At 43.8% G+C, this 25,152-nt stretch overlaps 1 protein-coding gene across 3 annotated transcripts in view; it reads right to left on the bottom strand.

Annotated features, from left to right (window-relative positions):
- The window catches only part of TCTN2 (tectonic family member 2), a 29,150-nt gene extending 6,040 nt beyond the window's left edge, over positions 1 to 23,110 (bottom strand). Inside the window, exons 1-13 of one of the 3 annotated variants that reach the window (XM_030336072.2) lie at positions 22,907 to 23,110; positions 22,669 to 22,776; positions 22,117 to 22,193; positions 21,081 to 21,276; positions 17,686 to 17,786; positions 12,346 to 12,542; positions 11,787 to 11,913; positions 10,625 to 10,766; positions 9,049 to 9,114; positions 7,211 to 7,345; positions 6,889 to 6,966; positions 2,716 to 2,796; positions 2,058 to 2,169 (exon numbers count right to left, since the gene is read on the bottom strand). In XM_030336072.2, coding sequence (XP_030191932.1) covers positions 2,058 to 2,169; positions 2,716 to 2,796; positions 6,889 to 6,966; positions 7,211 to 7,345; positions 9,049 to 9,114; positions 10,625 to 10,766; positions 11,787 to 11,913; positions 12,346 to 12,542; positions 17,686 to 17,786; positions 21,081 to 21,276; positions 22,117 to 22,193; positions 22,669 to 22,776; positions 22,907 to 22,988 — 1,502 coding nt within the window. In that variant the 5' untranslated portion in view covers positions 22,989 to 23,110. Of the gene's footprint in view, positions 1 to 2,057; positions 2,170 to 2,715; positions 2,797 to 6,888; positions 6,967 to 7,210; positions 7,346 to 9,048; positions 9,115 to 10,624; positions 10,767 to 11,786; positions 11,914 to 12,345; positions 12,543 to 17,685; positions 17,787 to 18,940; positions 19,025 to 21,080; positions 21,277 to 22,104; positions 22,194 to 22,668; positions 22,777 to 22,906 lie in introns of those variants that run through there. The other 2 variants (XM_030336071.1, XM_032595311.1) reach the window with 2 other exon arrangements.
- Positions 23,111 to 25,152: the final 2,042 nt, after the last annotated feature.

The raw sequence follows: 25,152 nt of genomic DNA, 5'->3' as shown, positions 1-25,152 counted from the left end.
ATCCTTCCTTTCTGGCAATGTCATTGACAGGTAAAAACCTTATAAACTGCAGGAGAGAGCCTTCTATCCCACAATCAAGAGCCTCTGCTGGTAAGTGATACCCGTAGTCTACTTCCTGTCTAGGGCCTCCCCCACCTTTTCCCATGTAGTTCCCAAAGAACTACACTACTTGGGATGTGTTACAGACAAAATGGGTATAAGGATACATGCAATAAAAACCACAATGAGGGGCACCTGGCTGGCTCAGTCAGTTAAGCATCAGACTTTGGTTCAGGTCATGATCTCATTGTTCGTGAGTTTGAGGTCTCCATCGGGCTCTGTGCTGTCAATGCAGAGCCCATTTCAGACCCTCTGTCTCCCTCTCTCTCTGCCCCTCCCCGGCACATGCGCTAGTACTCTCTCTCTCTCTCTCTCAAAAATAAATAAGCATTAAAAAAAAATGTTAAACCCACAATGAGATATTTCTTCACACCTACTGAGATGACACCTATCAAAAAAACAGAAAATCGGGGAGCACCTGGGTGGCTCGTAGGTTAAGCATCCAACTTCAGCTCAGGTCATGATCTCGAAGTTTTTGAGTTTGAGCCCCGCGTCGGGCTCTATACTGACAGCTAGGAGCCTGGAGCCTGCTTCGGATTCTGCGTCTCCCTCTCTAGCTGCCCCTCCCACACTCATGCGCGCATGCTCGTCCTCTCCTCTCTCTCTCTCTCTCTCTCAAAAATAAACATTAAAAAAATTATTTAAGAAACAGAAAATAGTAAGTGTTGGGAGGATGTGGACAAATTGGAACCCTCTTACATTGCTGGTAGAAATATAAAATGGCGCAGCCACTGAAAATAATGCAGTGGTTCCTCAAAAAATTTAAGCATAGAATTACTCTGTGACCCAGCAATTCCACTCCTGGCTACATGCCCAAAATAACTGAAACCAGGGAGTCAAACAAAAATGGGTATGTGAACGTTCATAGCAGCACTATTCACAACAGCCAGAAGGTAGAAAGAACTCAAATGTCCATTCACAGATGAACAGATAAACAAATGTAGTGCAGCCGTACAATGGAGTATGACTCAGCCACAGAAGGGAGCCCAGCACTGACACCTGCTACAACATCAATGAGCCTCAAAAATACTAAGCTGAGTGAAAGAAGCCCGACACAAAAAGTCACCTTTCGTACAATTCCATTGATATGAAATGTCCAGAAGAGGTAACTCCCTAGAGATTGGTGGTTGCCAGTGGCTGGAGGAAGGGGGAGGGGGAACGACGGTTAGTGGGCACGGACTTCCTTTTGCAGAGCTGAAAATGTCCGGGCACTAAATAGGGGTGGTGATTACACAACATCATAAATGCACCAAATGTCACTGAATTATTTACTATAAAATATTAATTGGGGGCTCCTAGGTGGCTCAGTCGGTTAAGCTTCCGACTTCAGCTCAGGTCACGAACTCGCGGTCCGTGAGTTCGAGCTCCGCGTCGGGCTCTGGGCTGATGGCTCGGAGCCTAGAGCCTGCTTCTGAGTCAGTGTCTCCCTCTCTCTCTGCCCCTCCCCCGTTCATGCTCTGTCTCTGTCTCAAAAATAAATAAATAAACGTTAAAAAAATATTAATTGTATTATATTCACCTCAATTAAAAAAAAAAAAGAATGCATTTGCATATCTATTAACACACTTTCCAAATGCCACCCAGACAAGTGCAAGGTTCTTTATACACCACATAACAAGTATTCTTTGAATGTTAACCACCCCAATTATATTTGCCTCCTGCCCTTTTTGTACTTCTAGGAGTATTGGGTTCCAATGATGAACAGACTTGAGCAGAGCAACTGCATAAATATGGATGAAAGGGCTTCGGTCCCAGGGAAGAACTCGATTTCCCCCTCTATTAATATTTGAACCAATTGTGAATAAACTGTACTTATTCACTGTCCACTACCAATTTTCCAAAAGCTTTTTATTCGTACTGTGATTTTTCACAGTCATGTTGTCTTTACTGTTCGTGCGGTGAATTCGTTTTAAGCAAACCACTCAAAACGCAGGAAAATTGGCCAATGATACACTCACCTGAGCTGAGTACAGTTTTCACTGGTCCCAACTTCTAAAAGACATCCAGATAGTGCATTTTCTCCAAATAAAATGGGTTTGAAAGTTGCTGCTGTACACAAACCCCTTCCAGCTAGAAAATAAGAAGATTGTCCTCTTACTATTTTTGCTAAACGAAAGTAAAGAGTTACTTCAAAGTTTTTCTTGGAAAACAGTATGCAGAAATAAAGTTTCCAGTTTTTGAGAACCGAGGTCATTGTCACTCTACTCCTTTCAAAGCTGAACAAAGGAGCCTTTCTGTACCTTGACTGGGATCAGTGGTTTATTCTAAACATGTGAGTTAACGCCTTCTGGCAGAAGCAGGTAAGTGCCACCAAGGCACAGGTTTTCCATGGTTCGGAACAAACCTGTAGTCGTGCCTCCAGGCAACCACGACAAGGGCCTCTCCAGCCAACCCCGTATTTAAGTCTCTCTTACAAATGACTAGCTCTTCAGGTGCAAACAGTGTTCAATTTTGAGAAAACGGAGAAGCACGATCTCCCCCATCCCTACCCCCACCCCCACCCCCGCTAAATAAACCAACAGGAGTTTGAGGTGATTACGTGATTAGATGCAGAATATGGCAATATTTCCAGTTCTAGCTTACCGAAGGGCTAATCGTATTACCAAACCAGATTACCCGATTGCCAAAGGTGCAGAGTCGTCACGTTATTCACCCTGTTGGCATTTAGAGCTCGAACAGGCTTGCCAAGTTGGTAACCTAGACAAACAGAATAATAAGTAGCTAAAGTTAATCTGATACAGCAAGCGTGACCTTGTCAAACAGTATGAAAGAGGAATACGCAACACAAGGAAACACACGGAAAAAGCTGTGTCAGAATACAGTTGAGCAGCGCCTGGGTGGCTCAGTCGGTTACGTGTCCGACTTTGGCTCAGGTCATGATCCCATGGTTCATTAGTTCGAGCCCCGCATCGGGCTTTGTGCTGACAGCTCGGAGCCTGGAGCCTGCTTCGGATTCTGTGTCTCCCTCTCTCTCGCCCCTCCACCACCATCCCCCCGCCGCCACCCCCACTCTGCCTCTCTCTCTCTCAAAAAAAAATTTTTTTTTCTTTTAATTAAAAAAAAAAAAAGAATACACTTGAAAAGAGATACCACCTTCATTCCTTTCCTCTGTTTTGTTTTTACTTTTTTTTAAGTTTGTTTTTATTCATTTTGAGACAGAGAAAGGACAGCACAAGTGGGGGAGGAACAGAGAGACAGGGAGAGAGAGAATCCCAAGCAGGGTCCATGCTGTCAGCACAGAGCCCAATGTGGGGCTCAAACCCACGAACCCATGAGTTCATGACTGGAGCCCAAATCAAGAATCAGACGCTTAACCAACTGAGCCAGCCAGGCGCTCCCATTTTGTCTGGGTTTTTTTCACAAAGATATTTGTGTGACTTTTTAAATAAACCCTGGAAAGTAACAAGCAGGCAGGAGTCAGCCCCGGCCCCTCGCACTGAGGAATCCGCTGCCAAGCAGGCCAGGTAATGAATACTCGTGAGCGATCACGACCACTTTTGTCACAGGTGCTTTGAAAGAGGACTGACACCAAAGTAATCTTTCGACAGAAGGGTCTCCAGTAAATCAGTTCCATCCCCTGGTCTGGTCCAGGTCCTATTTCCACTCGTGTCCTATTAACCCACCTTACTGCTCCCACCTTGTCATTAGGAAAACGTCCATATGTACGCAAAAGTCAGAAGGAACACCACGGACGCCGATGTAGCCGCCACCCAAAATCAACGACCCTCAATATTGAGCTGTATGTGTCGTGTCTATATTACGCAAGCTTACGCATACATATTTAATTTTTGCAAAAGGCCTTTTGAAAATAAGCTGCGTACTTGACACTTCACCTCTAAAAGCTCTGACGTACATCTCCTGAAATAAAGGATATTCTTCTACAGAACCATGATACCAATATTTCTCCTGAGAAAATTAATAATTCCTTAGAATCAAATCCTATCCAGTTCATACTGCTATTTCCCCCGATGTCCCCCAAAACACGTTTCAGCGCTCTTTCTACAAACCGGGATGCAACTGGGGTTCACGCGTGGTGTTTGTGCTTCCAACGTCACCTCTCACCACTCGGGAACAAGCAGCCTCCCCTCCAGCCGCTGTTCGACCCTGCCCGCGTGCACTACCCCCCATGCTCACTTCTGCCCCGTTGGCCTCCCCGGGGCTAGCCCTGCTCTCAGCCCGCACTGGCTGCTTTCCAACGTACAATCTCCTCCACACAGCCCACAACAGAAACACGCTGCAGGCAGAACTCTGACTCACTCTGCTTCTCTTCCCACACTGAGATCAGAACCTGCTCCTACTAGATACTTAACACGGTTCCTTAACGATGGAGAGTTTAGGGGCATGGTCAACATTCTACTTCCCTGAAGCTCTGGAGTACCTGTGCGTAAGCCCAGTGCTCCTTTATTCATTTTCTTATATTGTTCCCTGTTGTTTCCATGACCCCGGGCTGTCTTTCCAACGTTTATTTATTTTTGGGACAGAGAGAGACAGAGCATGAACGGGGGAGGGGCAGAGAGAGAGGGAGACACAGAATCGGAAACAGGCTCCAGGCTCCGAGCAGTCAGCACAGAGCCCGACGCGGGGCTCGAACTCACGGACCGCGAGATCGTGACCTGGCTGAAGTCGGACGCTTAACCGACTGCGCCACCCAGGCGCCCGGGCTGTCTTTCCAAGTGAGACAGTGAATTCTTTGAGGAGAGGGCCCATGTCGTGTAGTCTTCCTAAAACCCCTCCTGCCTCAGAAAGTGCTGTATATACACAAGCTATTTCACAGACTGATCAGTTCTGGCTCATAATCAATTTATTCTTTTTTGACAAGAGCTTCAATATTTTTCACATGTTCTGATGGTGCTTCTCAGAAATCATGTGAAATTGAATCATGGAATGAAAACCCTTAAATTCCAGCAGCCTGCTAGGAAACCCAACAATATTAATCTATTTTTAATGTTTGTTTATTTCTGAGAGAGAGAGAGAGCATGAGCAGGGGAGGGGCAGAGAGAGAGGAAGAGAGAATTCAAAGCAGGCTCACACTGTCAGCACAAAGCCCAATGTGGGGCTCGAACCCACAAACTTCGAGATCACGACCTGAGCTGAAGTCGGACATTCAACCGACCAAGCCACCAAGGTGCCCCGAAACCCGACAATAAAATCCCAAACTCCACATTAACAAGTACACTAAAATCTCATTTAAAAGAAAAAAAAAAAATATATATATATATATATACATATATACACACACACACATAGGGATGCTTGGGTGGCTCAGTCAGTTAAGCGTTGGACTCCTGATTTCAGCTCAGGTCATGATCTCACAGTTTCTGAGATCAACCCGCACATCAGGCTCCACACTGACAGCACAGAGCCTGCTTGGGATTCTCTCTCTTTCTCTGCCCTCCACCTCCACTCTCACATGCTTTCTCTTTCCCTCAAAATAAATAAATAAATTTTTAAAACTATATATGTAAAATCATGCATTATTATTAAATCAATATGTAAAAATATTGAAAATCATGCAAACTAAAAAGTTATTTAAAAGTAAAAAAGTTTTGAAAATAAATAGGGGAGTCTGCGAGTCGCGTAAGTGTCCAACTTCGGCTCAGGTCATGATCTCACAATTCAAGAGTTCGATCCCCACATCAGGCTCTCTGCTGTCAGCACAGAGTCTGCTTCAGATCCTCTGTCCCCCTCTCTCTGCCCCTCCCCTGATCTCAAAAATAAACATACGTACATACATACATAAAAATAACCAATAGATAAAAGTAAAAAAAGTTGTTCCTTCATGGTTACTTACTGCCTGATTAAGAATAGTAAAAGGAGGGACAAATTTTTTAAAAACAATGATAGTTTATCCATCCAACATATATTTACTGAACACCTACTATGGTTCAAGTCAGTGCTGTTCAATAAAAATACAATGCAAGCCACATATGTGATTTTTAAATATGACATATTTTTAGAATTTTTTAGACATTAAAAATTTTTTCTAGTAGCCCCATTAAAAAAAAAGAGAGAAAAAGGAGATGAAATTAATTTGAAGAATGTATTTTATTCAACTCAATATATCCAAATATTATCATGTCCACATATGCCGCTGGCCACATTGCAAGTGCCTAGCAGGTGGGCGTGACTAACAGCTGATACATTGGACCTGCAGTTCTCTTTACTGTTTTAAATTTTTTATGTTTATTTATTTTTGAGAGAGGCAGAGAGAGACAGAGCGTGAGCAGGGGAGGGGCAGAGAGAGAGGCAGACACAGAATCCGAAGCAGGCTCCAGGCTCTGAGCTGTCAGCACAGAGCCCGATGAGGGGCTTGAACCCACAAACCGTGAGATCATGACCTGAGTTGACGTCGGACGCTTAAGCGACTGAGCCACCTGGGTGCCCCTCTCCTTACTGTTTTTAAGCGCTAAGGAGGCAACAGCGAATTAAAGAAGCAAACAAATATATAACGAACCAAGTGATGCCATATTTGCACATAATGACAAAATGCACATGCCTGGAACTTCACAGTCCCCATGAAGTCTCTCCATGGACTCCATCGCGTCTCCATCTATAGCTTCTTATTTCTTAAAAAGCTAATTTTACCAACACTTCAAAGGCATTATACAAACAACAACAACAAAAAACCAAGCTGTTATCAGAAAAAGAATACAGTGTCACAAAAGAGAAAGAGACAGGCTAGAATCACAAACTACAATTGGAGAGAGTTACTTATAATCATCACTGTGGTACAGGAGTATTCAATTAAAATATGTTTGTAGGATCAGTGATTGACATACACTATCTTACCTGGATTTCCAGAAAATTCCTTTTCATCACCACTATTATAGCTTAAAAATTTTACTGTAAATCTCTGTGTCATGATCCCTAGAAATAAAACACAATACAAAATATAGTGTGTACCATTTTACTAGGGAAAGAAATTATCCCCCATAGTGTCATTTTCTTTATCTTATAATTACATTTTGACATGCAAAAGAAAGCCTTTTTTATTAAATCACAATTACAAATAAGAAAAAAGTCTGACTTAGTTTTACACGTAATAATTATGAGAATCTTAAAAAAAAAAGTTTTCAACTGAAAACATTCTCACTGCTCTCAACAGATTTACCTTTCTGGTGAGCATTAATTGCTACCCTAATAATTTTGACACTTATATCACTGATTGTATTATTATTCCATCTGAAAATATAATGTTCTTCCACATTCACATTTCTGGGGGCCGATCCATTACTTAAAAGTGTTTCTGCAAATAAAAAAAAAAATTCTGTCATAAATTAACGACCTTGAGCTCAGGTCTATTATTGGTCCCACCGAGTCAGCACTGGCCACCCCCCCACCCCCACAGCATCACAATATCTATCCTTTCCCTTCCATTTCTGTACCCCCGGAATGTGGCTCATAGTTCGATACAGAGACGTGCTCAGTAGAATGTCTGTCAAAAATGAAAGGCTAACAGAAGGTCGGCTCCTTAGAAACAGAGGCCTGCCGTCTAGTTCACTACTATATTGTAGGTATTTGCTAAGATTCGATGAATGAATAAATTTGAGAATTACAACATACTGCAGAGAAATACAAATATCCTTAACAAAAATCCTGATGACATTAGCCAAACTCTGAATTATTTGTTTGGCTGCATTAAAACTGCAAAGTTTAATTATCAAAAAGAAAAAAAGATGAAACTTAACAGAAGACCATGGGGGAAGGGAAGGGGAAAAAAAAAAACAGTTACAAACTGAGAGGGAGACAAACCATAAGAGACTCTCAAATACAGAACACAGACTAAGGGTTGATGGAGGGAGGGCGGGGGATGGGGAGGGGAAAACGGGTGATGGGCACTGAGGAGGGCATTTGTTGCGATGAGCATTGGGTTTTATATGTAAGCGACGAATCACGGGAATCTACTCTGGAAGCCAAGAGCACACTGTATACTCTGTATGTTTGCTACCTTGACAATAAATTATATTTTTAAAAAAGAAGAAGAAGAAGAAAGAAACGAGTAAGAGAAAGGCTAAGGCGAGAAAAAAAAGAAAGAAAGGAAAGAGGGGCACCCGGCTGCCTCAGTCAGTAGATCGTGTCACTCTTGAGCTCAGGGTTATGAGTTCAAGCCCCATCTTGGATGTGGAAATTACTTAAAATAAAAAAGTCTTAAAAAAAATTTTTTTTTAAAGAAGGGGCACCTGGGGCGCCTGGGTGGCTCAGTCAGTTGGGTGTCAGACTTCAGCTCACGTCATGATCTCACAGCTCCTGAGTTTGAGCTGTGTGTCGAGCTCTGTGCTGACAGCTCAGAGCCTGGAGCCTGCTTCGGATTCTGTGTCTCCCTCTCTCTCTCTACCCTCCTCAGCTCATGCTCTGTCTCTCTCTGTCTCAAAAATAAATAAATGTTAAAAAAATAAAAAATAAAAAAAATAAAGAAGGGGCACCTGGGTGGCTCAGTTGGTTAAGCATCTGACTCTTGATTTCGGCTCAGGTCATGATCTTCCAAGCATGAAATCGAGTCCCACGTCAGGCTCAGCAAGGAGCACAGAGCCTACTGGGGACTCTCTCTCCCTCTCTCTCTGCCCCTCCCCGACTTGCGCTCACTCTGTTTCTCTCTCTAAATAAATAAACAAATAACCTTAAAAATAAAAAGGAAAAGAGAACAAGAAACATAAATGTTGGTTCCCTGGAAAACATTTTCGAAAAGGTTCACAGAGCCTGAAAACTGGCAGGGACACTGGAGCCCCCATAGCTCGGGACTAGGCAACTGGCTCCAGGGCACAGATACCGCTCCTCAGCAAAGCAAGATGGAACAGGGAACAAACAGAATGTGGAACAGACAAAGTTCTAATTGCTGTGAACCTCCTTAAATTCTTAATAAAAACATATTTACTCTAAGACTCTATACTACTTACAAGAAATGACACACATATTTTGTAGAAGTGATGTAAAAGCGTGACGTTAAATTACCTGTCCTGGTGATGAACTTGTCTGGGTCGGTTGCTTCCTGATAGATTACTCTTGGTGTAACGATGCCTGAAAAGATACAGAAATTAACTTCATAGGACTACATGGCCCAACATGATCACATTTACTTATTGAAAGTGAAAGCTAATCAAGCAAATACGATAACTGCGCCTGACCCGTGTGCCAGCTACAAAACTCTCCCGCTCCCCAGACGCCACCAAATAGGAATCCCACTGTTCTTGGCATCTGATAACAACGGAGGAGGAGGATCCAAAGTCAGTGATAATAATCCTGAGAGCCACTCTCCTATAGGAACAAAGAGGCGGTCCACGACCAGGCAGAATGTAACACGGAGCGCTCGCTTAACAAGCGGTTTGGGGCTTCCTCAGAAAGTTAAATCACCACGTGACTCGGCAATGACACTGGTAGGTACAGGTCCAGGAGAAACGCAAGCCTGTGCTCACACAGACATCTGCACGCGAGTGTTCAGAGCAGCACTCTCGCGGTCGCCAAAAGCTGGAAACCCAAATGCCTAGCAAAGGACGAACGGATAACACACGTGGCACAGATATCCATGCGATGGAATATTGCCCAGCCATAAACACGGGTGACGTTCTGGTCCGTGCCACGGCGGCTACCCCTTGAAAATGTGATGCTAAGTGAAAGAAGCCAGACATAAAAGACCACGTAGTGTAGGATTCCTTTGTTACGGGAATTCCAGAACAAGCAAATCCATAGAGATGGAAAGGAGAGTCATTAATGGTCCCTAGGGGTCAGGGCACGGGGAGGAAGAAGAGGCTGTTGGTGGGTGGGGGGGGGGGGGGGTTGTCCTTTAGGGGGAGGAAATGTTTTAGAACTAGACAGAGGTGATGGTGGCACAGCATTGTGTATGTACTAAATGCCACTGAATTGTACACTTCAAAATGGTTGACTTTAGGGGCACCTGGGTGGCTCAGTTGGTTAAGCATCTGACTCTTGATTTCAGCTCGGGTCATGATCTCACAGCGGTTCATGAGATCGAGCCCCACGTTAGGCTCTGCACAGTGCGGAGACCGCTTGGGATTCTCTCTCTTCCTCTCTCTCTCTCTCTCACCATAATATATATAAAAATAAACATTTAAAATGGTTGATTTTATGTTATGTGAATCTTGCCTCAATTTTTATTTATTTATTCTTTTAGTGTTTATTTATTTTTGCGAGAGAGAAACAGAGTGAGCACGGGAGAGGGGCAGTGAGAGAGGGAGACACAGAATCGGAGGCATGTTCCAGGCTCTGAGCTGTCAGCACAAAGCCCGATGTGGAGCTTGAAATCACAGACTGCGAGATCGTGACCTGAGCCGAAACCAACAGTCAGACGCTTAACCAACTGAGCCACCCAGGCGTCCCTCAATTTTTAAAGAAGAACTAATATGCAATGTGCTATCCTATGGAACGGGACTTTTTCTGAAGAAAACACGTTCTTCGACGGACAGCTGAAATATTTTAAATTGATCCAGTAGAAGTGACTTATACTCTCATGAGATCCCGGTTTCTGTCGACACTCGGGTCTGTGTTCTTTTTGCAAACCAACGCAACATACCTCCCAGCACGCCATTCTTGATCTTCGCATTGATAATACCATCTTGTTCCTGGGATACTTCCAAACTAGTGGTGCACTGCACATCGAAATTCTGAAGGAAAGCCACCGGTGCGTTCTGTAGGCACTGCCCAGCCAGGGACACCTGAGGGTGAGGGAGAATCCCAACAGGGCTGTGACTTCTCTTCGAATCATAAAATACAGACCAACATCTCACGCAAGCGCTCTTTCTGCGGCCTGCTCCTACCGGTGGCTTAGTTTCAATAACGACTAGTTCACTCACTAGATGACCAGCAAAGAAAATGATCTAGTTAATTTGCTACACAAAGTCTGGAAGCTTTGTCACAATAAGTATTATTTAACGAAAACAAAGAAAATTCCCTGCTCTGCTCCATTGACTTTGCAGAAACATGATTATGTTCAACTTCATTTTCTCTCCCTCATGACAACCATACTTTTGTTAAAACTGTAAAAAATGGATTCCTTAAACACTGAAGAGAGACGATTTGGACTCCCGTGTTTTCTTTCCACAAATGCTTTTTTCCTCGTGATTTTGGACTTAAAAAAATATTTTGGGGCACCTGGGTGGTTCATTCGGTCGAGCATCCGACTTCCGCTCAGGTCATGATTTCACAGTTCGTGGGTTCGAGTCCTGCATCGGGCTCTGTGCTGACAGCTCAGAGCCTGGAGCCTGCTTTAGATTCTGTGTCTCCCTCTCTCTCTCTGCCCCTCCCCTGCTCGTACTGTCTCTCTCTCTCTCCAAACTAAATAAAATATTTTTAAAAATAAATTAAAAAATAAAGATTTCCACAAATAGCCTTGAGATATTTTTCAAAATCTGTGGAATATTACATTAGATTATATACTTATAGGTTACAAGAAATTGGCTGTGAAACTAACAGAAGTGCAGAATGGTAGTTATTTCCGGGGAAATTTATAGAATTTGTTTTGGTTGGTAAGTTCACCCTGAGATTTAGCAACGACAGTGGTTAATTTAAGAGAGACTATTAAAAATAAAATCCACAGGCCATAAAGAGTTGAGTACCTGGAAAGTCCACAGGAGAAATAACTTAGGATGAGATTTTTAACAGCAGTGTAAGTCAAATTAACGACAGGAGGGGAAAATTTGTAAAAGGCCCTAGCACGTTAAAATTGAAATTATTACCTGCGGAATGGTAAAATATGCCTTGTCCACAGTCATGATGGGATCCCCTTGTTTGTAACCGAAGTCTGAGAAGTCTCTCAGATCAGTATGCAGATATACTTCGGCGGAAGCCTGTGGCCTAGAGGAACTGTAAATCGATGCGGATTATCACTACTCCTTCTGGCCAGTATCTGCTAAAAACAATTCTTCTTGCATTTTCTTTTTTTTACTTTTTTAATTACAAAAATATTTGTACTAAAAGCCAAAAAGCTGTACACTGGAAAGTGGTTAGTGGTTAATTTTATGCTCCGTGAATTTTACTTCAATGATAATAATAATAAAGTTGTAAAATTTCAACATGACAGAAAGGTACCAGAAAGAAACTGAGGCCCCCGTGAGCCCACCACCGGTTTCCCAAACCCAGATAATCACTATTCACCGTTGGTGGGAACTGACCAATTTCCTTTGGGTGAGGCCCAATTCTTTCAAAGGCTTAACACAAAACAAAGTCGCTAACGGACATGGAAGACTGAACCTCATGTTGAGGACCTGGGGGGCCCGTGGGGGCCCCAACACGCACACGGAGCCGTGGTAGAAGTAGCCCAGGAAGGGCGAGTTGGCCAGCGGCGACTGCACACACAGGAACGGGAACCAGCCAGGGGCCTCTGGCGCCCCCTGCGCGGAACACAGCTGGTCAAACAGAGGGTTGACATCGCCTCCAAAAACGCCGGTGAAACAGGCCTCTCTGAACAGTCCTGTGAGATTCGACGAGCATTCCTTGGAAGGAAACGTGAAGGAGCGGTGAGCAGACAGAAGCTTCTGGGGTGCCCGCCACCAGCTCTCAGGGGAAGAGGACACCACCGAGGAAGATGAAACAACACAATCCCCATCCAGGCTGCCAGTGCTATGTGCTCACAGAAAGTAAAATCCTGCTAGAATTTCTCTCCTCAGCTCCCTACGAGCCTCCAAGTCAGTAATTTCAGGCCTTCAAGGGAACCACATCCTTACTGGGGACATAGATGTGCCCACAAAAAAACAAAAACAAACAAGCAAAAGTATGAAGAGAAGAAAATAAGGAAGACACTCCAAGTGGGGAATAAAACAGAGTAAACTTCCCTTTTTAATTGTCATCACCATCCAAACCCCTAGCCCAGAGAAACCTAAAGACATCTCGAGTTAGGGCAAACAGTCCATATTCCCTAAGAAACCTTAAGGCCATCGCTGTATTATAACACGACCCAATTAATGTCACCAAGAAGTGACTTCATTCCTGCATTTGGTTCTTCATCCAGTTTCTTCCCCCGTTTCACAGAGGACTCAGAGAACTAAAAGTTAAAAATGTCCCGAATCCTTTGCTCCCTGACAGTAGGAAAATAACTTTTTTTTAAATTTTTTTTTTTTTAACGTTGATTTATTTTTGAGACAGAGAGAGACAGAGCATGAACGGGGGAGGGGCAGAGAGAGGGAGACACAGAATCTGAAACAGGCTCCAGGCTCTGAGCTGTCAGCACAGAGCCCAACGCGGGGCTTGAACTCATGGACCGCGAGATCATGACCTGACCCGAAGTCGGCGGCTTAACCGACTGAGCCACCCAGGCGCCCCTTTAAATTTTTTTTCAATGTTTATTCATTTTTGAGAGACAGACACAGAGCATGAGTGGGGGAGGGGCAGAGAGAGAGGGAGACACAGAATCCGAAGCAGGCTCCAGGCTCTGAGCTGTCAGCACAGAGCCCGACGCCGGGTTCGAACCCACAGGCCATGAGATCATGACCTGAGCCGCCCAAGTCGGACGCTTAACCGACTGAGCCACCCAGGCGCCCCGGAAAATAACCTTTAAACAAGAACAATTCAAATTAAAAAATTGATCATGTCTGAAGTGATAAGTTGCAGCTGTCCAAAGACATCACTGACCCAGATACTAAACACTGCCAGGGGCTGGTGCTGTGTATATCGATACCATATACGACAAACACGAAAGAGGTTAGAAACAGGGTACAGCACTGCAGTCTGGAAGAAAGAGGAAGAGAACACCATATGTTTCTATTGATATTGACAGATGAGGGGCGCCTGGGTGGCTCAGTCGGTTAAGCGTCCGACTTCACCCGGGTCACGATCTCGCGGTCCGTGAGTTTGAGCCCCGCATCAGGCTCTGGGCTGATGGCTCAGAGCCTGGAGTCTGCTTCCGATTCTGTGTCTCCCTCTTTCCCTGCCCTTCCCCCATTCATGCTCTGTCTCTCTCTGTCTCAAAAATAAATAAACGTTAAAAAAATAAATAAATAAGATATTGACAGATGATATGCTCTATTCTTAAATTAAATATAATTGTTATTATAAGTGCAATTGTTGGTATGAGAGTTACAATATAAATAAAGGTCCTAAACTTTCCTTTTCTGTTTTGTAAAACCAACCACGATATAATTGCACTCATCCAAAAACAGGAGTGACTGGGGCCACAGTAAATGTGCCTCTTTTGCAACTCTCATTCCTCTTAAATCTCAAATAAGGATTAAAAATGTGTATTTGAGGAGGGGCACCTTGGTGGCTCAGTCGGTTAAGTATCTGACTCTTGGTATCGACTCAGGTCATAATCTCATGGTTTGTGAGTTTGAGCCCCACGTTCAGCTCTGCACTGACAGCACGGAGCCTGCTTGGGATTCTCTCTCTGCCTTTCTCTCTCTCCCTCTCTCTCAAAATAAATAAATAAATAAACTTTATATATATGTATGTATGTATTTGACCTGGATCAGGCAACTTTTTCTAGATATGACACTAAAAGCACAAGCAACAAAAGAAAAACTTGATTAATCGAATTTCAACGAATTTAAAAAAACTTTTGGGCTTCAAAGGACACCAACAAGAAAGCAGACACCTACACAATGGGAGATGTTTGTCGCAAATCATACACCTGATTTCGGACTAGTATCCAGAAGGTATAATGAATTCTTATAGTTTAACAACAAAAAGACAACCCAATTGAAAAATGGGCAAAGGAGGGAAAGAAATGAGAGCTTTCCCCCTAAGGTCAGGAACACAAGAGAGATGTCCACTCTCACCACTGTTATTCAACACAGTACTGGAAGTCCTAGCCTCTGCAGTCAGACAACACAAAGGAATAAAAGGCATCCAAATCAGCCAGGAGGAGGTCAAACTTTCACTCTTTGCAGACGACATATACTGTATATGGAAAACCCAAGAGTCCACCAAAATACTGCTAGAACCGATCCATGAATTCAGCAGAGTCACAGGATATAAAATCAACGCACAGAAATTGGTTGCATTCCTATACATCAATAATGAAGCGACAGAAAGAGACATCAAGGAATCGACCCCATTTACAATTGCACCAAAAACCATAAAATACCTGGGAATAAACCTCACCAAAGAGGTGAAAAATCTATACACTGAAAACTATATAGGAAGCTTACGAAAGAAACTGAAGAACCCACACAAAAAATGGAAAAATATTCCATGCTCCTGGATAGGAAGAGCAAATATTGTTAAAATGTCAATACTACCCAAAGCAATCTACATATTCAATGCAATCCCTATGAAAATAAGACCGGCATTCTTCACAAGAGCTAGCACAAACAATCCTAAAATCTGTATGGAACCAGAAAAGGCCCCGAATGGCCAAAGTAATGTTGAAAAAGAAAACCAAAGCTGAAGGCATCACAATTCCAGACTTCAAGATGAATTACAAAGCTGTCATCATCAAGACAGCATGGTACTGGCACAAGAACAGACACTCAGATCAATGGAACAGAATAGAGAACCCAGAAATGGACCCACAAACGAATGGCCAACTAATCTTTGACGAAGCAGGAAAGAACATCCAATGGAATAAAGACAGCCTCTTCAGCAAGTGATGCTGGGAAAACTGGACAGAGACATGCAGAAAAATGAACCTAGACCACTTTCTTACACCAAACACAAAAATAAACTCAAAATGGATGAAAGACCAAATGTAAGACAGGAAGCCATCAAAATCCTAGAGAAGAAAGCAGATAAAAACCTCTTTGCCGTACGACTCAGCAATGGCACTACTAGGTACCTATGCAAGGGCTACAGGTGTGCTGTTTCAAATGGGCACATGCACCCCAATGTTTATAGCAGCACTATCATAGCCAAAGTGTGGAAAGAGCCCAAATGTCCATTGACAGATAAATGGATAAAGAAAATGTGGTATATATATACAACAGAGTATTACTCGGCGAACAAAAAGAATGAAATCTTGCCATTTGCAACAACATGGATGGAACTAGAGGGTATTATGCTAAGTGAAATTAGCCAGACAGAGAAAGACAAATATCCTATGACTTCGCTCATACGAGGAATTTAAGATACAAAACAGATGAACATAAGGAAAGGGAAGCAAAAATAATATAAAAACAGGGAGGGGGACAAAACGTAAAAGACTCTTAAATATAGAGAACAAACAGAGGGTTGTTGGAGGGGGTGTGGGACGGGGGATGGGCTGAATGGGGAAGGGGCACTAAGGAATCTACTCCTGAAATCATTGTTGCACTATATGCTAACTAATTTGGATGTAAATTTAAAAATAAATTAGTTAATTTTTAAAAATGGGCAAAGGATCTAAAGCGACATTTTTTCAAAGAGATAAAAATGGCCAACAAGCACATCAAAAGATGTTCAACATCATTTGCCACTACGGAAATACAAATCAAAATCACAATGAAATACCACTTCACACCCACTGGGATGGCTATCATCAAAAAGACTGTAACAAACGTAGATGAGGACATGGAAAAAACTGCAACCCTTCTACACTGCTGATGCAAATGTAAAAACCATGCAGCCACTTTGGAAAACGGTTCCTCAAAAGGTTAAACACACAGTTCCTATAGGACAGAGCAACTCCACCTCTAGGTAATATATCCAAGAGAAATGGAAACACACGGCCAAACCAAAACTTGCACACAAATGTTCACGGAAGCTTCATTCGTAACAGCCAAAAAGCGAAAGCAATCCAAGCGTCCATCGGCTGATGAATGGATTGGCAACATACGGTCCGTCCATGCGACGGAATGTGACTCGCCAATAAAAAGGGACAAAAACAGACACCGGCCACAACGCGGATGACCCTTGGACACAGATGCTGGGTGAAAGAAGCTAGACACAGAAGGCCACATACAAGAGGAATCTGCTTATGTGCCGTGTCCGGAAAAGGCCAGTCCACAGAGCCTGACAGCAGGTGAAGAGGGGCCTGGGGATGAGCTGAGGCCAGGGAACGGGAGAGATCACAGAGGGCCACAAGGTTTCCAGTTGGGGTGATGGAAATGTTCTCAAATTGGATTGCCATGAGGGTCGTGCACCTCTACACATTTGCCCAAAAAAAAAAAAAAAAAAAAATCACTGAAATAATGTATTTTCCTTCCTTTTTATCTTTTCGTGAAGACTTCCCAATAACGTAGTAAAACCATCCTCAGTATAATCATCTCAATAGTGACCTTCTCCAAAGAGATACGTTTTTTCTTCCATAAATAAGACTGACTGGGCTAGATAAGAAAATACTCAATTTGAAAACAATCTGCGGGGCATCTGGGTGACTCAGCCAGTCACCCAGTCGGACTTAACCGTCCGACTCCTGATTTCAGCTCAGGTCACCATCTCATATTTCGTGGGTTCAAGACCCACATTGGGCTCCACGCTGATGGCACAGAGCTTGCTTGGGATTCTCTCTCTGCCCCTACCCTGCTTGTGCTCTGTCTGTCTGTCTCTCTCTCAAAATAAATGAATAAACTTTTAAAAAAAAAAGTTAAAAAAAAAAAAAACAATCTACAACACAAAACACAATCTTACTTTTCAAAGCCCATCTATGAAAAAGCTGTGTGGGGAACTGTATCCTTTACATGCTATTGGGTATAGTAACCTTTGTACCCGTAATCGAAAAGAGCTTACCTGGTCACAGCAGCAGCGAACGTCACAGGCCCCAGCGGTCAAATTACAAGGACAAGGACCCAGGGGTTGATACACCTGGTTGGGAATAACAGTCACATTCTCTGAAAAGTACAAACGACAGAGAAGTCCAGCCATGAAACACTCTGACAAAGCATTGCCACATTTTTGATACTCGAAAGAAAGCTGGATCATTGTTTTACAAATCACCAGGACAAAATATTACACATTAAGGAATCCCTGAGTTATGCATAAACCCTATCTGGGCCTGTATCTACTACTCCCACAAAAACCCAAATATAGGAAAATACGCTAGTTATAACAAAATGAAGTCACGCTTGATCTTAAAGATAATCATGACTAAAATTTACAAGTTAGGATAAAGGTAACGCACTGACTTTATTTTTCAATACGCTGAACAATCCTTTTCATAACACGGACTGACATTACCCACTGACCCCTTCAAATGCATTACCTCTTCCAGCAGATAAAACCGAAGCCATGAGGACATTTCAGAGACATTATCTGGGGGCCCATTTGGCCGCAAGATTATGTCTAATTATGCTACCTGCTCAACCTCATGTCCTATCGCACTGCAGACCCAACTCTTTATATCCTGAGTCTAGTTCAAGTGTGGAAGTGTGGGGGAAATTAATAATTTTTACATGAATTGGAAAAGGAATACGTCACATTACATTTCAACCTCCTAACTCAGAATCCAGACAGTAATGTTTCCAGTTCCCCTGCGGCAATTTATCAGATAAATTTTACTTTGAAACTTTACTTTTGTCCTAAAATTGGGTACATGTTGAAAAACTACGTAGCACTGGGTGTTGTATGGAAACCAATTTGACAATAAATTTCATATATTTATTAAATAAATAAATAAATAAATAAATACCGATATAGTAGTTTAAAAAAAAAAAAAGAAAAACTACGTAGCAATCACTTATAACAGTTAACTTCAATGACATGACAGTTGAAGCATCTCAAAAACAGCTAATTATGCAGAATTCTATGCTAGAATATAGTAGAACCCCAGTATGTCAATGGTCTCAGGAATAAGGAGAAGGTCTGAGTAACATAGTCTGTTACTCAGGCAAGGGTCTGGCCATCAGTATAATTAAACCAGTGGAATAAAAACAGGGCATTTTAGAATAGGGTTTTACTATGCGATATATAGGTAGGTATCTGTGCATCTACCTATATGTCTCCTACGCCATTTGCTACCTTGATTGTTCCTAGGCATACCACGCACCTCCCATCTGTCCTTCCGTCCTTGTTCTCGTTCTGATCTCTGTCTGACTGGGTGCAAAATTTTTCATACCTTCATGGGGTCAGAGCGAACATCTCGTAACTACCAATACACAGAGTCTAATTTTCCTAAGTTTGGCTATTTATACAAAGACGTTCTGATCTATTACCTAAATGCAGTCAAGCATATTTTTTAAAAAGAAGAAAAGTCACCACGTCGAATGGTACAGCTACTAATCCTTTCTGTAGATTTTTTTCAGCACCCCCTGAATATTATTTTTTGGCTTTAAATTTTAAGCATTAGAGAATGTTTTTTGGTTTTTTTCTCCTAAAAACAAAACTTTAGACCTTTAAATTGGTCACAGATTCACATGTTCAAAAAACTCACGAGGAAGCACCTGGGTGGCTTTGTCGGTTAAGCATCTGACTTTGGCTCAGGTCATGATCTCATGGTTCATGGGTTTGAGCCCCGCATCGGGCTCTGTGCTGACAACTCGGAGCCTGGAGCCTGCTTCGGATTCTGTGTGTGTGTGTGTGTGTGTGTGTGTGTGTGTGTGTGTGTGTGTCTCTGACCCTCCCAGCTTGTGCTCTGTCTCAAAATTAAATAAATAAACTTAAAAAAAAAATTTAACAAAAAAACCTCAAGAGGATCTAAAAACAGGTACACAGTGAAGTCCTCCCAGCCAGCCCTTCCTGTTCCCACACCACTTGCCCAAATGGCCCTACATGGTTAGCTTCTCAGATAGCCTTCCAGAACTTCCGTATGCAAATATATAGTCTCACTCCATGCTATAAGCACCCGTGTGCGGCTGCTTTTTGCACTTGGTAATAGATCTTGGAGATATTTCCGCGTAAGCACACTGAAGGCAGGGTGGCCCAATGGATGGCACCGTCTGAACATATCTAACCCTCCTCAACTTCCAAAATCACAAGGGGGATCACAGTGAGGGGATGTGATAAGGGAAGCGACAGTGTGGGAGTCTCAAAATGACAAGTGACAGACCTTCGCTACTGAGGACGAACGCTTCTCCCTTCATCCCGGGGGACTGCAAAGGCAAGAGTTGCTAGCGTTGACTGCAGGAGACAGGGAACATGGTGGTGGCACCTATCAAAGTGGACCTTCAACACTGGCACAGCTACATTCTGTCGTTCTTAGAAAACCTGCCGTGTGAACGGGAGAATAACACAAGGCCATTTTCATGTCCAAAAGCAGATGTGCGCAGTGATATTTGCTCTAGCTACACACCGCACGCTGAAAGTGACTCAGATTCCATCAGTAAGAGACTAGTCAAATACACAACGGTATCTGCACGCGATGGAATATTATGCAGCTATTAAAAAGAATGAGGTGAACCTACATGCGTTTATATGGAACTTATTTATTTTTTTACCAATTTTTTTAATGTTTACTTGTTTTTGAGAGAGGGAGAGACAGAGTGCAAACGGGGGAGGGGCAGAGAGAGAGGGAGACACAGAATCCGAAGCAGGCTCCAGGCTCCGAGCTGTCAGCACAGAGCCCGACGCGGGACTCGAACCCACGAACCGTGAGATCATGACCTGAGCCAGATTCGGACATTCAACCAACAGAGCCACCCAGGTGCCCCTATATGGAATTGATTTCTAAAAGGCATAGAATAGTGAACTGTGTGTTATTAGTGTGTATATGTATTGTTTTTGAAACAAGAGAATACCACATGCTTCCATAAGCATAAATTAATAGGCTGACACTAGAAAGGGAGCTGGAGGTCCAAAGCTTTCACTGAAAATCTACTGGTTTTTTGTTTGGTTGGTTTTTTGGTTTCTTTGTTTGTTTTGTTTTTTGTAAACTCCTTCATTAATCTTTCCCTTGACTTTTTTTTTTGGTTTTGGTTTTAAGATGGAGTCATAAGAATCAAGACACAGAAACAAAGCTCACTTTCTCCCTTTCAGGCAGTCTACAAAGATACAAACGGCACAGCGGAATAACATAGATCCTAATTAAGTGCAATAATACAAAGTAGAAACTTCTAAAATAAGAAAATTAAACAAAAGGAAAGTAGGCTGAAGAAGGCAACACTGACTCCAGAGCAAAGCATACAAAGGGCACGGCAGGCACTCAGAACCCGACAGACAACGTTCGGCGTGAGTGTTTGGACTTGACTTGCCTGATGCATTCCGGGCCGAAGAAGAGTTGGCGTAAATCCCCACTCGAATGAGCAGATGTGCTAAACAGGATGAATTGTGAGAAGCCGAAACCAGAAGAGTTTGGACAATACACGGGGGCTCTGAGAAGGGATCTGTCTCGTTAGCGGAACACCCCTGCAGACCCCTCTTCAGCCTCACTGTCACATCCAACGCGCTCTGAAAGGAAAAGTCGCTGCACTTTTTAAGGTGACTCAACACAGCATGGATAATTATAAGAACACACAATGGAAAACACAGTAAAATCACACAGCTGCCTCGGTTCACTTTACGAAAGGAAAACCGTACGCAAAGCTGCCATCACTCAGCCGGTAAACCTCTGGCGATTCGTAAGCCCTGATTCCTAATCCTCAGTTTAACAGAAAAGCAAGCAAGTCTGATAAATTAACTCAGTTTGTCCAGCATCTTTTTAGTTTTTCTTTTTTATCATCCTATCAGCATATCAGCAGAAGACTAAATACACACATTAAAAAGTCAATGAAAAGAGTCCCCAGTTCCTGGGGTGCACGCAGTCGCTTTCTCGTCCATATTTCCATCGCCGATGTCTTGCACATACTAGGCATTCAATAAAATATTTATTAAATGAGAGTTGCTGTTTTTTTTAAGTAGTCTCCATGCCCAGCATGGAGCCCAGCGTAGGGCTTGAACTCACGAACTGTGAGATCAAGACCTGAGCTGAGGTCAAGATTTCTGAGTCACAGATCCATTTGAAAATCTGATGGAAGCTGGCAACCATCTCATGAGGAAAATGCACACACACATAATGTTACACACAATTTCAGTGAGTTCACAAACTTCTTGAAACCCGTCCAAGGACCGCTAGCCCTACCGTAAGCACCTCTGGGCTGGAGGGGCGTCTCCTCGATCTGGTAACCCGTAGTTTCACAGTGGTTCCAAGCACAGACAAAACCATACCTTGTCCAACCAAAACAGCACTGCAGAAACACTAAATGTGGGTCTCCGCAGACGCCCCGGGAAAAGTTTTACCTCTGGCCTTACCACACTGGGGGTCACAGTCAAGCTCCAGTCTCCCGTCTCATTGGTCAGCGCTCCACAAGCTGGAGTTGGCAATAAGCCTATGGGGGAGAAGATCAGGATGCAAGGAGGCAGTGTTGCCCAGCAGCTAAGGGTGTGCATGCTGGAGTCAGGCTCCCTGGGAGGGAATCCTTTTCCGAGCCTGGGATTGGGCTCTTCACAAGCTGTGCGACTTTGGACAAGTAACAGCCTCCGCGAACTCTCGTGTCTTCATGTGTTACACGACATGAAAGTGTATTACTGTTCTTACTGGGGAAATGCAGTGATGCGTGTGAACTACAGGGGACAGGCAGCTCAGTGAACGTAAGCCATTACTGTTCCAGGCTTTATTTCACCAAGCCTGTCCGTCGGTCCTCTTTGATCCACAGCAGCCCCCCATTCCTGCTCCCACGCCGACTTTGCAGTGGACGGCGGCCGGGGCCCCAGGGGATGCCACCTCCTGGGATGCCACCTCCTTGGGCGGCGTGGCCCTGGCCCAACCCCCACCCTCCCCACAGGGAGGGCCAGACTCCTTACCCTCCTTGTCCTGCAGCAAGGCCAGGGACACGGTCACATCCTCGGTGCCTCCGACCAGGGAAGCGCTGACCGCAGGGCCGGTCATACGGATGAAAGCAGGGATGAAAACTGGGCGGGAAAGAAGGGGAAGGGCGGAGTTACTAGTTGCAAGGGCACCCGAAGGAGTCCCAAATCTGGCCCGTTAAACGCCTCGTCCCCAACCCACCCGCCCTTCGGGCCCCTGCCCTGCCGTACACACCCAGGTCCCCCCACAGCGGCCTCAGGACGTCCAGCAGAAGGAGAAGCCCCAAGAGCAGAGGGGCCGGCGGCGGCAAGCCCATGCCTGGGGCTCGCGCGGCCCGCTTCACAAACCCGCTCCCGCGCTAGAAGCTGGGACGCTCGGTACGCGATGACTGGGCCCGCACCGCCCCGCCGCCGCCATCTTGTCAAACCAACCGGAGCTATGGCAACCACCAATCGGCCGCGGGCCTGGAGGAGAGACTGGCGGTGATTGGGTGGAATGCAGCAGAGAGCCCGCCCCCAACCCGGGGCCGCAGCATCCCGGCCCCGCCCACGGGCCCTGCGCCTTTAAATCTCGATCCTGAAAAAGTAGGAGTCGGCGTCCGGTGTAAGAGAGTTCAGTCACGCACGCAAAAGCGAGCCTACCTACAGACACTGGCTTCTAATAAACGTCATTTTTATGGGGACTTTGGGAGAAGGACAAAAAGGGGATGAGGCTGCAGGTCTGTTGAATTGTTTTTATTATGATTCTCCCAGCGTTTTGAAGAGTGTTTTGCTGTTTGTATTTACCGCACAGAGCTGTCAGCACTCGAGAGTAGATCTGCTCGAAGAACACTAAACGTTTTGCCCAGCATTTGGGGCAGACACAAAAGTATCCCAGCTCTTACGTCACTAGCCTCAAAGCATCTCAGACCATTATTATAGTTCAGTGACGGCGTGCAGACGCTGAGGTCGCTACGGGACCGGGGGCAGGTCACCTGACCTCTCTAAACTTGAGTTACCTCCTCTATAGAAGGCAGATAATGGTCTCTCCCTGATAGGACAGTGTGAGGACCGGCAAACCTAACATTCTGAAACCAATCTGAGAGCTGAGGTTCCACAAGTGCCCGGCACGGAGTTCCACCTTGTTCTTACGCTCTTGCCAAATCGTGGATTGTTGCAGCTGTAATCGGCATGATATCCCCACCACCAGCCCGCACATCAGCTCCTCTTGGGGGATCGCAAAGTGTTTACATCTCCCGGTATATCTGGGAATAAAGCCTAGAACGTTGCCAACAGGGGGGTCATCACTTAACCTATTGCTGCTATTTACTCATCATTCCTGAACAAGAGAGTAAAAGCATTTTCACTGAGGAAAAATTTTGTGTTGAATGACCTTAAATCCCTGGGTCAAAATGCTTTCACTTTAGGGGAAACGTAAGAAAGTAATTTAGGCAAACACTGTTCCTGGGGGTGTTTTCAATGTACTACAAATCTTTATTTTCACTGAGTTCTACTTTGCTAGACCTTAACTTTGCTGCCATGCTGTCATATGTTCTACGCAGACATAGTACCATAGTTACCTGTATTGGCGTGTGTCACTTGTCAGACACTCAAAATAAAAACATTTTAGTATTTAAGAGCATGTTACGGGTGCCTGGGTGGCTCATTCCGTTGAGCGTCCGACCTTGGCTCAGGCCATCATCTCACGGTCCGTGAGTTCGAGCCCCGCGTCGGGCTCTGGGCTGAGGGCACAGAGCCTGGAGCCTGCTTCGGATTCTGTGTCTCCCTCTCTCTCTGACCCTCCCCCGTTCATGCTGTCTCTGTCTCAAAAATAAATAAAACGTTAAAAAATAATAATATTTTGGGATGAGCACTGGGTGTTATATGGAAACCAATTTGACAATAAACTTCATATATTGAAAAATAAGAAAAACAAAAAAAATAAAAAATAAAAAATAATAAAAGCATGTTATCATTTTTTGTTCTGATCAGAATAAACAGTATGTACTAAAAGTATGTTTTTATTTTCTGCTTTTGGTTGCATTAAGCTATTAGCCAGTAGTGAAATGAACTATGGATTCTAGGATTTACAATAAAAAAAAAAAAGCTTCAAAAGTTTTTTTAAAAACTCATTTGTGAGGTACAATATTATTAAAATTAAATAGGAAACTTTTCTTAAAATTATTTGTAATCTGTTCTATTAATATAAAATGTAGGCACAAAATTTCAACTATTAATGAAAAGCCCTGATTTTTAAATACTGTACTTCCTACATAAAAATGTCATTGATGGGGGCACCTGGGTGGCCAACTTTTGATTTCAGCTCATAATCTCACAGTTTGCGAGATCAAGCCCCCCTATCAGCACAGAGCCTGCTTGGGATTCTCTCTACCTCTCTCTCTCTCTGCCCCTTCCTTGCTCATGCTCTCTCTCTTGAAAATAAATAAAAACAAACTTAAAAAAAAAAAAAAAAAGACAGGCAGTGTGACCTTCCTCTAGGAA

This window comes from Lynx canadensis, chromosome D3 (assembly GCF_007474595.2).
Source record: "Lynx canadensis isolate LIC74 chromosome D3, mLynCan4.pri.v2, whole genome shotgun sequence".
Lineage (NCBI taxonomy): Eukaryota > Metazoa > Chordata > Mammalia > Carnivora > Felidae > Lynx > Lynx canadensis.
This window is presented reverse-complemented; position numbering and strand designations above follow the sequence as displayed.